This window comes from Balaenoptera musculus, chromosome 10, assembly GCF_009873245.2.
Source record: "Balaenoptera musculus isolate JJ_BM4_2016_0621 chromosome 10, mBalMus1.pri.v3, whole genome shotgun sequence".
Classification (NCBI taxonomy): domain Eukaryota; kingdom Metazoa; phylum Chordata; class Mammalia; order Artiodactyla; family Balaenopteridae; genus Balaenoptera; species Balaenoptera musculus.
This window is the reverse complement of record NC_045794.1, coordinates 96,692,961-96,706,586: the sequence shown is the minus strand read 5'-3', so window position 1 is coordinate 96,706,586 and position 13,626 is coordinate 96,692,961. Positions and strand designations below refer to the sequence as shown.

The window sequence follows — 13,626 nt, the reverse complement described above, 5'->3', positions numbered from 1 at the left end:
TCACAAGCACAGGACTGAGAAGTTGGAGGCGGGTGAGGAGGGCAGGCGCAGGGATGATGACTCCAGCTGTGCAGCCATCCATCCCCACAGCTGCTGAGCAAAGCCAAGCATTTGCGGGTGAGCACCATCAGGACACAATTTGTATCACTTTGGCTGCTAACATTATCTTTGTCTCCTGATGAAGTCACTGCCTGTCTGCTTTGGGCTCTGTACCTTGGGTTTCTCTGACAAGACGGGCAAACCTCTAGCACTGCAAGGAATGTTAATCTCCTAGCCTGTTCTTCCCTAATGCAAATATTTTCTTAAAATTTTTCGAATTTATGTTCTAACAATCAGCATGTTTTATACATCTTGGGCTCATATGCAGGTTTAAAGGAGGTGAATACACTAGTTCTTAAAGCTTTCCCCTACGATAGAAGCTCCCAAATAACCTATCTGCAGCAGTCTAGCCCTGTTCACTTTGCAAACTGAGTTTTGTATAATTGCATCCAACGCTGTGTCGAGGGAAACGTGAGTCTTTACCAGTGTCCTTCCAGTGCTAACGTCCAAGGAAGGAAAGGATCACAGGGTGTTTACAGGTACTGAGTGGGTTGCATATTTTGTTTTTACTGGCACTAGAGGAAATCACAGAATGATAACTGGGGTGTCTCTCTGAATACTGGGTGCCATTCCTCTGACTTTAATAGGGTAAGTAGAGGATCTGCCCTTGGCCAGGGAAGCAGCCTCAAGGGTGTGCTGAAGGTCAGTGCATTAAGAATCTATAAAGAAAGCATGGATGTTTGGGAAAGGAATCATCTTTAGATTGAGAAGAGAGGGATGGCGGTCTGGATCTATAGCAGACACATATACGTTTCTTTCTCTTTCATTTCCTTCCTTATCAAGAATCTAAACACCTTCCAGGTCCTAGGTAACCAAATAGCAAGAAAGGCTCAAAAATTTGTTCGATAGCTAGTGTTGCTGGAATCTGGACTGTGGCTGAATGGTGTGACTGTAGGACACCAGTGCCCTGAGGGCTCACGTGGCTCCAGTAGATACACGGGCTCCTGGATAGGTAGGCAGGTGTTATGGAAGGTACGTACTGGCCACCCACAATCACTGACGGGTGGTTTTCAGTGTAGGCAAAGACCTTGGTGATTGGCTCAAAATATATAGGCATTACACAAAAATCTTATGATATAAGGTGGATCTCAGGAAAAGTGCAGAAGGGGAAGGACCTGGAGAGAAGCAGAGAATTTTCTCCATGTGCTAACTGGGATGCGTGGACATATGTAACCAAGATCTTTCTTTACATCTTAAAACTAAACTTGTCAGAGTCATTAATTCTACAGAATTAATGTTACTAAAGTTGCAGTAACATACAATCCAAAAACTCAATTTCCCAGATTTCTAGCTACATAAAACAAGAAAGACCACATACACAATTACATACACTCATACAGCTGCTGCGCTCCCCAGTGGGACACGTGTATAAATGTCCACACAGAGACCCCCAGAAAGCACATGTGCACAGAGGCCAACGTCCACCCCTTCTGAACCTGAGATGCATGTGGGCCACAGTGAGGGTCAAGAGGCCCTACTGCATATCTGTTCGATGTCATTCATCTCTTTGGGACAATCTGCAGAAAGGATGAGAGGTGAGTCCTCAGTTACCACTACATCATCCTCAATTCGTACACCAAGACCACGGAACCTCTCAGGGGCATCTTTGTCATCCTCCGGAATATAAATACCTGAGAAGTAGAGAAAAGAAGCAGAACATTCTACTCATAAATGGCAGTAACTGGATGATTTGGGGCAAGTAAGTTAACCTCTATAAAGTTGGGATCCTAACAGTACCTACCTAATAGAAATGTGGAGATTAAATGAGATAATATATATAAAAATGTCTGGTACATAAATGGTCAGTAAATGTTGCCTATCATTACTAGAACTATTATTATAGTTATTTTGTATATTAGACTACAAGATCTATACAACTACAATAATGTTGATCATGATTCTGTCACATTCTAATGACTCAAATGGGCCACTAAAGTTACTTAATTTATGAGTATGTCAATATATGCTGGGACCCAGTAGATTATATAAATGCATTCTTTCTTTGCCTAACAGTACACTGGAAAAAGGGCACTTTGCTAAAATAAAGACTTAGGCATTTTAAAATGTATTTAAAAAACACTTACTTAGAGATTATTAGCCTCAACAACCAGAAGCTGCAGAAATACTCAAATAAGTCATAAATGTAACTGACGTGTACATGATGTAAAGAGGGAAAAAGGAAGACCTTAATGAACGTTTGAAAAATTCTAAGAGACCAAGGTTCCCTTTCTAATCATGAAGTCAGACAGACACCAGGTCTTTTCATATTAAAGAAACTGTAAACTTCCTTCTCAGTACTCACAGATGCTGTTCTGTGATAAGAAGAAAAAGACCAGCAAAGGAAAATGTAGTCTAAGTCTAAGGAAGCGCCAACTAGATTGGACTTAACGGTACGTAAGGTCACAGACAGCAACATATGCCTGGACTTAAAGGGTGGCATAAAAGATGTGTCCCAACTATAACTTACATAATTTAGAGGTGAAAACACTTGAAATCTAAGATTGAGATCTGCTTTCATGACAGAAGCAGCATCGATGTTTAAAACTGACTGGTAATATCAATCTTCACACTCCACCGCGGCCACCACTTTTCTACTGAATCCTGCCCAACATCCAGCATCATTCAAGCTGGAGAACCATTAGACTGCCAGCTCTCTCTGAAGCTTAGAAGAAAGGATCTGGATACTAAAAAGTGGAATAATGCAGGCAGTTCAATGCAGAGGAGATGCAACTGAGAACATGGGGAGTCTGAGTGTCTCTGCAGAAAAGCGCCAGGGGCTTCACAAGTGTCAGCAGCCCACCAAGATGACGGGAAGGACTAGTACAAACTGGCCCTGGCAAAGGCAGGGTTAAAAAAAAGATTTATTTCTTAATATCTACTGATCGAAAGTATTCCCCATCTGTTGTTTATTGGAGAAGTCAAATTAAACAAATTGTGTGATGTGAAATAAAAAAGCTCAAGAAAAATCTAAAATAAAGTTCCCTTCTACACTGGAGAGATTCATTTTCCTGTCTCTTCTAATTTAATTACATTCGTTCAGGTAAAAATAAAGTGTTTACCTTTCTATCTAACACTAGAATTACATGTCCCAAGGGATCAGAGGCTGCTAGCACCTCCCCTTACCTGGCTCCACTGTGATTACCACACCAGGCTGCAGAGGGAGGGAGCGGGGCATGTCTGGAGTGTCGTGGACATCCATCCCGAGGTAATGGCCAACATGATGTGGGCAGTATTTTCGAGCAGCCTGGAAAAGATATTACCTCAGTGTTATTAGAGCAATGACCCCTTAAGGGGAAAGTTGGGCATATATAACGCCGTGAGATATGTGTTAATACTGCCTCCTGCCCCCAGTTCTGCCACTTGTTTCACCTATCCTCGGGCTAATGCTTAAGAGACTTGAAAACTGCCACCTCTTGTACGCAATTCTGCCAACAGCATTCTAACTAATCCACATTTCTATTCTTACAATTTAATATACTACACACATGCTAACTGGGGTAAGCCCAGTAATGACTATGGCAAATGAAAATCTCTTTTCTTGGGGGAGGGAAGATAATTATGTTAGAATAGTTCTCTTTTCAATGTTTGCATGTCCCTCTTAGGAAGGCTACTCTGGAGACCCTAAGTATCTCACAGCAACTTGTGGAGTAGGTATGAAACACCATGTAACACAGTAATTATTAGGCATTTACTAGCTTGGATATTTCTATCCGTTGATTAAAGATCTGTTGGCATGAACAGGAGGAATTTATAGCTTTTTTCCTATTGATAAAAGAAACCCTGGCAGCCTAAACTTGGAGCTAGGAGATGCCTTACTGGTCTGTTTCGTTTGACCACCTGGCATGGTCACATGCCATTTAATTTAAAGCTGAGGCTTTAAATTTCTATTGAACACCATCACATTTTGGATGCAGATGAAATTCACTAAACATGGCAACTGAGGATATTGTTAAAAGTCTCAACAATGTTACTGAAGCAAGAAACACTCTCCCCTTCGACCCCTACCTTTTCAAAATCACTACAAAAGAATTAAGAGTTAACCTCTCCTCCGTTTTACGTCCTCTTCCACCCTGTCTGTACCAGACTTCATTTTGTTTTCTGAAGACTGAGCTAGTTACACAGTATGCAATGAACCAGATGTGCTGCCATCTTCTGGTAGAAATAAGTACTGCACCTTTTGTTTTAATCCATGTTCAAAAAAAGTCCCTCTTACTGGTGAAGAATCACAAACACCATTTCTAAATCTAATTAGCTTTACATAGGATAAAAACTAAGCAGCATGTCAGGTGTTCTTAAGAAATGGGGCCAAAGGAAGTGAAGTACCTTGAAGGCATTATTTTCCTTAATGTTCTTCATGATCCCCAACTCTTTAAGCTTCTGTCCTATCAGTGTTAGCATCATGCTGTAGATGTTATCCAAGCTTGTTCCAGGGGAGCAGAGGGTCAGACAATCTTTCTGGACTTCTAGAACAGCTTCATAGAGTTCTGCCTGAGGTGCCGTGAACCTGGGGACAGGAAAACCCAAGAACTCGAATTTGGAACTCTCTGATATTGTAGGAAGTTTGCTTCTAAGTTTGATTAGAAAAACTCCAAGGCAATGATGATGGGGCATTGTTGATATTTAGTCAGTACCAGTATATCATTAATGACAGGACCTCAGTCATGCCTAGATGCTCAACAGGAAGAGCAATGACCCTTCAAGCTGGGGCAGCAACAACAATCTCTCCTTCAAATGGTCAGCTGACAGACACGGAGTGAGGCTAAAAGATGCACCCAGCCATGGGCTTCCCTGGTGGCGCAGGGGTTGAGAATCTGCCTGCCAATGCAGGGGACACGGGTTCAAGCCCTGGTCTGGGAAGATCCCACATGCCGCGGAGCAACTAGGCCTGTGAGCCACAACTACTGAGCCTGCGTGTCTGGAGCCTGTGCTCCATGACAAGAGAGGCCGCGATAGTGAGAGGCCTGCGCACCGCGATGAAGAGTGGCCCCCGCTTGCCGCAACTAGAGAAAGCCCTCACATAGAAACGAAGACCCAACACAGCCAAAAATAAATAAGTTAATTAATTAATAAAAATGACAGACTTAAAAAAAAAAAAGATGCACCCAGCCATGAATGCAGTCAGAGGGCCAGATCAGGCTTACTCTTGATCCTCTCCATTTTTTTTTTTTTACCATTAAAAAAACACAAACAAAAACCAACCAACCAAACAAAAAAAAAACAGAGCCTAAGGATCCACTTATAGGCAAAGCAGATGTCATGGGATAAACTAATCAATACTTTGGCTATGGGACTTCCCTGGTGGCGCAGTGGTTAAGAATCCGCCTGCCAATGCAGAGGACACGGGTTTGAGCCTGGTCCGCGAAGAGCCCACATGCTGCAGAGCAATTAAACCCACGTGCCACAACTACTGAGCCTGCGCTCTAGAGCCCGCAAACCACAACTACTGAGTCCGCGTGCCGCAACTACTGAAGCCCATGCACCTAGAGCCAGTGCTCCGCAACAAGAGAAGCCATCGCAAATGAGAAGCCCGAGCACCGCAATGAAGATTAGCTCCCGCTCGCCGCAACTAGAGAAAACCCGCACACAGCAACCTGAAGACCCAACGCAGCCAAAAATAAAGTAAAATACATTAATTTATAAAATAAATAAATAAAATGTATGTGTTTAAAAAAAAATACTTTGGCTACTAATAACTTACTAGTTTCCAAGTGTCCTTAGTATAATAATTTCTTCATCAATAATGGGGGAAAATGAGGGAAAAAAACCAAGCTGGGGTGGTATATAATACGTGTTTTTAATACATTTAAAAAAAAATTAACTTATTTTATTTTTGGCTGCGTTGGGTCTTCGTTGCTGCACGTGGGCTTTCTCTAAGTTGTGGCAAATGGGGGCTACTCTTCGCTGTGGTGTGTGGGCTTCTCACTGCGGTGGCTTCTCTTGCTGCGGAGCACGGGCTCTAGGCGCTTGGGCTCAGTAGTTGTGGCGCACGGGCTTAGTTGCTCCGCGGCATGTGGGATCTTCCCAGACCAGGGCTCGAACCTATGTCCTCTGCATTGGCAGGTGGATTCTTAACCACTGCGCCACCAGGGAAGTCCCTATACATTGTTGATGGAATTGTAAATTAGTACAGCCAGTTAAATCAAAGGCCTTAAAGGTGCTCATAAAATTTAAGTTTGTAATTCTGCTCTAAGAAGCCATCCTGACAAAATATTTGAAATTCAAAAAAAGCTGAATATACAAAAATGTTCACTGTGATTTTAAAAATAATTATAATAGATACAATCTAAATGTCCCCTAATAAGAATGGTTAAAGTCAGCAAGGTAGTGCTATAATGAAAACCTACACACCCATCTCCCGGGTTCAGCCATCATCAACACTGTTACCTTTGTATCATTGCTGAGTATAACCATGCTCCACCCCATCTCAGTATTACTAAACATTTTTTAACAATTCTTTTTCTAATGTAAATTTTATATACACTGAAATGTACAAATCCGAGCTCTACAATTCTGACAAATGGATGTGCTGATGGTGATGAAGCTGGGGACACTGAACCCCTAAGTTCTGCTGAGTCATCTTCGCTTGGAGAAGCAGCCCTTCTACCCCTGTCTGAGGAGGTCAACCCTGTTTTGACTGAGAACCTACAGGTATCTCCCCAGAGGCAGCTGCCTTGGTAGTTGCTTCTAGACCCACAACTAGACGTTACTCCCAGTAGGTCCCAAAAAGTTTAGGTACAAAGTGTGACCCATGACGAGATGCGCTATAATCCAAAAAGAACTGCACGATTTTTCCTATTTATATAGACAAAAATCTGGGAATATGTATAGAAATGGATGTTCATGTGTTGGCTAATGGTGGAAGGAACATAAAGTTGGATCAGGCTGAATTTATTGATAGGGGTCCACTAAGGAGAGATTCTGGATTCAATGCTGAAGCTTGAGGGCTCAGAAAGGCTCTAACGGTTTATTTGGTTGGTTGGCTGAAACATGGATCAAAAGGTAGCCTGAACTAAATGAATTCAAATACCAGAACTACTTGGCTATGTTGGAGAAAGAATTCTGCCTCAAGACTGCAACATCAACTTTTGCTTGAGTTTCCAGCCTGCAGTTCTGCCCTCCGAAATTCAGAAATGCCAATCCCCATGATCACATGAGCCAGTTCTTTAAAATCAATCGATCATCAACCAACCGACCTACCTACATATGCATACATACATAATATATCCCACTGGCTGTTTCTCTGGAGAACTCTGATCCAGGTCCATATCCCTATGACACAGAACATTGCCATCCCCGTCGTGGAAGTTCCTCATGTCTATTTCTAATCAATACCCCCACCTCGAGAGGGAAACACTGTTCTGATTATTTTCACCTTAGTTTTGCCTATTCTAGCATGTCATATAAATGGAATTAGACAATATGTACTCTTTTGTGTTGAACTTCCTTCATTAAGAATAATGTCCATGGTGTTATTTTGATCAGTAGTTTGTTCCCTGTTTATTGCTGAGTGGTATTCCCTTGTATGAATAGTCCACAATTTGTGTATTCATTCTCTTGCTGATGGACATTTAGGTCATTTCCAGTTTTTGGCTACTGTGAATAAAACTGTTATGAATATTCTTGTACAAGTCTTTTTGTTCCCGTTGCACTGCACCACTGCCAACACTTGGTATGGTTGGTCTCTTTAATTTCAGCCATTCTAGTGGATGTGCAGAGGTTTAACATGGCTTTTCCTCAATGACTAACAATGATGAATACACATAGTTGTTCACATATTATCTTATTTTATTTTATTTTTTTTAAATGTTAAATGGAGCATTTAGGGGAAGAACATATGTTGTTACTATTCTTGCAAATTTTCGGAGGTTTCAAAGTAGGTTTTTTTGTTTGTTTGTTTTTTTAACTTTTGGGTTTTATTTATTTATTTATTTATGGCTGTGTTGGGTCTTCGTTTCTGTGCGAGGGCTTTCTCTAGTTGCGGCAAGCGGGGGCCACTCTTCATTGCGGTGCGCGGGCCTCTCACTATCGCGGCCTCTCTTGTTGCGGGGCACAGGCTCCAGACGCGCAGGCTCAGTAATTGTGGCTCACGGGCCTAGTTGCTCCGCGGCACGTGGAATCTTCCCAGACCAGGGCTCGAACCTGTGTCCCCTGCATTGGCAGGCAGATTCTCAACCACTGCACCACCAGGGAAGCCCCACATATTATCTTATTATCCTTTTGATATCTGTAGGGTTTACAGTGATATCCTCTTTCCTGATCACACAGCTCCAGCAGATTCATGGGAGTAATGTTCCTTAAGTTCGCACCTAATGATCTGTACCCTTTCTGGCTGAAAGTTTCTTTTGCTGCAGATAAAATCTTTGGCTCACACTTTTGTTCTCTGAGCATCTTCAATACGCTATGCTATTTTCTTCTTTCATAAAGCTTGGCTTTTGAAAAGTCTGATAACAGTCTAGTTTCCTTTCCTTCATAAACAGTGTGCTCTTTTTTTCTAGATCCCCAAAAGAATTTTTCTTTTCCTTGCAGGTTCAGAATTTTACTAGACTACGTCTTGGTGTTGTTTTTTTCTGGGCTGATATTCTCAGGTACGTAGTGTGCTCTGTCTAAGGTAGTTTCAATTTTCTTTTTTCAGGAAAATTTTAAATTATAGTTTTTAGTATTTGTTCTGTTCCCTTGCTTTGGTTTTCTTCTTCAGGGCTTCCTTCATGTGTATGTTCTAACTCTTTGCCTATTTTTAAAAAATTTTTTAAATTTTTGGCTGTGTTGGGTCTTCATTGCTGCGCACAGGCTTTCTCTAGTTGCAGCAAGCGGGAGCTACTCTTCGTTGCGATGTGTGGGCTTCTCATTTGCGGTGGCTTCTCTTGTTGCAGAGCACGGTCTCTAGGTGTGCAGGCTTCAGTAGTTGTGGCACTCAAGCTCAGTAGTTGTGGCTCGTGGGCTTTAGAGAACAGGCTCAGTAGTTGTGGCACACGGGCTTGGTTGCTCCGTGGCATGTAGGATCTTCCCGGACCAGGGCTCGAACCCGTGTCCCCTGCATTGGCAGGCAGATTCTTAACCACTGCGCCACCAGGGAAGCCCCTGAAGTGATTTTAAATTTATTTCTAATTCTTTTCTGAGTTTGTCACTTTATTACCAAGATTTTCTAATTCTGATATATGTTGTTTTTTCATGTTTTGAATGATTTGCTTTAAAAATTTTTAGCTTGTTTTAAAACAAAAGGGCATTGTTTTGATCTATTTTGTAGTCATGTCTTTCTGGCATGCTTTCATTTCTGTAGGGATGTTATTCTGCTCCTTATTCTCCTTTTGCTTTTAATAACTTTTTATGAGATTTAACCTAGAAGCTTTTTTTTTTTTGGCCGTGTTGAGCAGCATGCGGGGTCTTAGTTCCCTGACCAGGGATCAAACCTGCGCCCCCTACAGTGGAAGCATGGAGTCTTAACCACTGGACCTCCAGGGAAGTCCCCTAGATGCTTTTTTAATTGCTTATTTTATACGAAATTAATTTCCTTTACTTTTAGAATAAGGCAGGATTTATAAAAGATTTAACTTCAGAGTGTAATCTTCTGTTGTTTTGGTGTAGTGGTAAAAAATAAGGCAGCTGGGGCTTCCCTGGTGGCACAGTGGTTGAGAATCTGCCTGCCAATGCAGGGAACACGGGTTCGAGCCCTGGCCTGGGAAGATCCCACGTGCCGTGGAGCAGCTGGGCCCGTGAGCCACAATTACTGAGCCTGCGCGTCTGGAGCCTGTGCTCCTCAACAAGAGAGGCCGCGATAGTGAGAGGCCTGCACACCGCGATGAAGAGCGGCCCCCGCTTGCCACAACTGGGGAGAGCCCTCGCAAAGAAACGAAGACCCAACACAGCCATAAATAAATAAATAAATAAAAACAAATACTTTAAAAAAAAAAAATAAGGCAGCTTGTTTCAGATCTTTCCTGGTTTAGTTCCTCTCCCTCACTTTGGTTTTATTTATTTATTTATTGGGCGGCACTGCATGGCCCTCGGGATCTTTTCCCCCGACCAGGGATTGAACCTGGACCACGGCAGTGAAAGTGCCAAGTCCTAACTACTGGACTGCCAGGGGACTCCCTTTCCCCCCTCTTTGATTTGGATCATCTCATTCCTTCCTCTCTTTAGTTCCTAAACTGCTCAATTTCTGTTCTACTTCCAGCAGTTTCTCTTAAGTGTGAGTCCCTGTCCTAGGGGAGCCCAGCACCTTCAGACTTTCTTGGGCCACTGGATTGGCAAATCCTTCCCGTTTTCAGCTTCTGTTCTGAAATTGGCTCATCATCCTGACTGTGAATAGCTGTTGGTTATTTTGGGGTTCTCCTGTTTTCAGGTCTGTCAGTTAGCCTCCCCCGCCATTGCTGCTTCCTTCTCCTTCCACACAGATACTGATACCACCCAGGTCTTGTGGTTGTACATAATGTGTTCATAACTGTTTGTATTTTGAGATTTTAGTGATACCCCATTACCTGGTGTTTGGGGTACCAGTCACTACCTAGTTGTTCTATTCTTATTTGAAAATTCAGAAAGACTGAAAAACTATTATTTGCTGCCATCTCTCCAGAATCCCTGATTCTTTTTATAGTTTTTGGTTTCTTACTGAGAGTCTCTATCTGTTCACACATTACACTTATATCTTCCTTTAACTCCTTGAGCACAGCTATTGTTAGCTGCCTTAAAGTCCTCATCTGCTAATTGTAATATGAGGGTTATTTAGGATCTGTTTTTATTGACTATATTTTTCTTGATTATGGGTCACATTTTCCTGATTCTTCTTATGTCTAGTGATTTTTTAAAATGAACAGTAGAAATTATGAATGATACAATGTAGAGATTCTAAAATTCTGTTATGTTCTTCTGAAGAGTGATTTTGTTAACTTGGCTGGATTCAAACTGCAAGCTCTGCTCTTAGTGGGAAGCAACTAAAATCTCTGTTCAGTCCATTCAAATTCTGGCTGCCAGTATTTTGCTGAGCCTCCTGGGATCTCACCCTAGAATATAATGTAGTGATCAGCCAAGGATTTTGGAATATTTTATATGCAGATTTTGGACCTCACCCTTTTTTGCAGTACCCTCTCTTTCAGGATTTCCCCCCATCTTTCTGGTTCCTTGCTAGTATCTAATTCTGTCCTTTGACACCTTAGGCCAATAAGGCTGTGGCTTCTTGCTGCCCAAGCTGTGTGGATTGGGGAGTGCCCTCAAGCAAAAAACTCTAACCACTTACATCTAACCCATTATAGCTCTTCTTTCAAGGACAGACTTACGCTGCAGTTTCTGCAGGCTTTTAGGAAGCTCTCTAGTGCCTTCAAATACTTGTTTTTAATATTTTGTCCAGATTCTATAATCGTTATCTGTGGAGGGTTAATCTGGCCAAACTATTCTACCATAACCTAAATATTATCTTTGTACTCAGAAATTAAAACTTAAATTTGTTTTTAAAAAATGTGTGTGCACACATGTTAACTAGGTGTTTTTAGGTGCCTGAACCTTGATATGATGAATAAAACAGTCTTAGAAAATAATCAGGAGCTTTGTAAAGGCAGTTAATGTGAGCTAGAGGGAAACTGTATATTTCTTTAGTCCTTTATTCCAAATATATCCATATTCTAACTCATACTCCTAAGAAGCAGTGGGATCTGTGGAAGCCCTACCTGCCATTGACAGGCCAGGTACGAGTGATGTCACTCACATAGCAAGAAGACTCACAACCTCCATCCAGCAGCACCATTTCCCCATCCTGGAACAAAAGTAAGACAGATAAAAGTAGGTGACTTAATGACTGTCAGTTGTTTCTTCTTCTAATTTAAACTCTTCATGCCTTTCATTTTATAAAAAACAAAACAAAACAAAAACTCTACTTTAAAGGAGACTAATCTTCTCTGGTTCCTTCTCACAAGAAACAGCATCTAAGTTTTTCATATGAATTCACACTGGCTCAAGAACGATGGTACTGTAGAGTGGTTAAGTGCATTGGCTCTGGAACCAGAGTGCTTGGGTTTGAATTACTAGGTGTAAGCATTAGCATTTATGATTTATTAACATCATAAATATTACCATTATCACTATTAATTAAAAAAATCCTATATAGGTTGGTATCCAGGGCCTTTACTCAAATATAATTACCTGTAACCATTTAACTTTAGAATATCACTTCCCCTTCTGCTCTCCATCAAAATACATGTGGGGGGAAAACAAACAAACAAACAAACCCCAAACAAAAACCAAACCAAAAAACCAAAAAACCAAAAAACTTTGGGTACATCTCTCTTTTACTACTTGTCATGTTATAGTGAAATTTTCTATTTATGCCCTTGAAGACGGGCCATATCTTAATCATATCTAAATAAGCACAGAACTTGGCACATAGTAGAATAATGGTCAAATAAGTACATGTATAATAATGGCAAGAATAATGAATGTGGTTTTTGTTTCTGGAAAAATGATAGAATAAATTTTAGATAACAACTAGATCCTGGACAAAAATATATTTTATGAAATGTTGACATTACATCATATAAGAGACATCTTAAAGACTTTTTTTCTTGTATAAAAACAACCCAGAACTGAAACTAGAGCTGAGTAGTGATAAGGTTAAGTGTTACAGTATATAGGAAAGAAGGTGTTGCAAAGTGGGGAAGATGAAGTGGAGATTCCTGCATTAACCCAGGACACTCACAGGGGATAACAGGGCCCCAGGTCATTAGGACCCACTTCACTTCTGGCAAAAGCATATGCAAATAACATTTAGAGGAAATAGCACCCAAATTTGGGATTGCATAATTTCCCAAAAATAACAACAAGCAAATATGAGCTCACAACCAAAGGCTGTCAAGCACAGGAGGCAGTAGGTCACTGTGAGTGAGAGTCAGCAGGAACAACAAATACCAAATTTAGATCTTCCAGAATTCCACACAATGGAGTTATCAGATACAGAATTGCTATTATGAAATGTTTAAAGGGATAAAAAATGGAATCACAAAGGATAACAAGCAACAAGAGACAATTGAGAATAACTGTGGATTTGAAGGGAACCAAATGGAAATAAAAACAACTGCTGAAATAAAATACTCAGTGGATGGCTGAAGTAGTAGGTTAGACAAATGAAGAGAAAATTTAGTTTCCTGGAAGACAGACCTACCAAAATCCCCTAGAGTATGACACAGACAGACAAGGCAAATGTAAAATGAAAGAAACATTAGCTATTGGAAACAGAAAAGAGGTTTAACATACATCTAACTGAAGACCTTGAAGGAGTGAACAGAGAGAATGTAGGAGAGATGATATCTGAAGAAATAATGTCTGAGAATTTCCTAGAACTGATGAAGACATGAATCTACAGATTCAGGAAGCAGAGGTATCATAATGAGGACATGTAAAAATAGATTTGTATTTAGATATATAATAAAACTGAGAAATACCAAAGAAAAAGAAATCTTAATGCAGAAAAAGCAAAAAGAAACTTCATAAAGGAATGATAATTATTATACTTTAAAATCAGCAACACTGAAAGTCAGAAGAAAG

General features: G+C 40.9%; 1 protein-coding gene across 1 annotated transcript in view; it reads right to left on the bottom strand.

Moving 5' to 3' along the window:
• Nucleotides 1–1,381: 1,381 nt before the first annotated feature.
• XPNPEP3 (X-prolyl aminopeptidase 3) overlaps nucleotides 1,382–13,626 on the bottom strand; it is a 58,621-nt gene continuing 46,376 nt past the window's right edge. The window contains exons 7-10 of the mRNA XM_036864810.1: nucleotides 11,757–11,842; nucleotides 4,423–4,603; nucleotides 3,223–3,343; nucleotides 1,382–1,730 (exon numbers count right to left, since the gene is read on the bottom strand). Of these exons, the coding sequence (XP_036720705.1) occupies nucleotides 1,564–1,730; nucleotides 3,223–3,343; nucleotides 4,423–4,603; nucleotides 11,757–11,842 (555 nt within the window). The 3' untranslated portion in view covers nucleotides 1,382–1,563. The remainder of the gene's footprint in view (nucleotides 1,731–3,222; nucleotides 3,344–4,422; nucleotides 4,604–11,756; nucleotides 11,843–13,626) is intronic.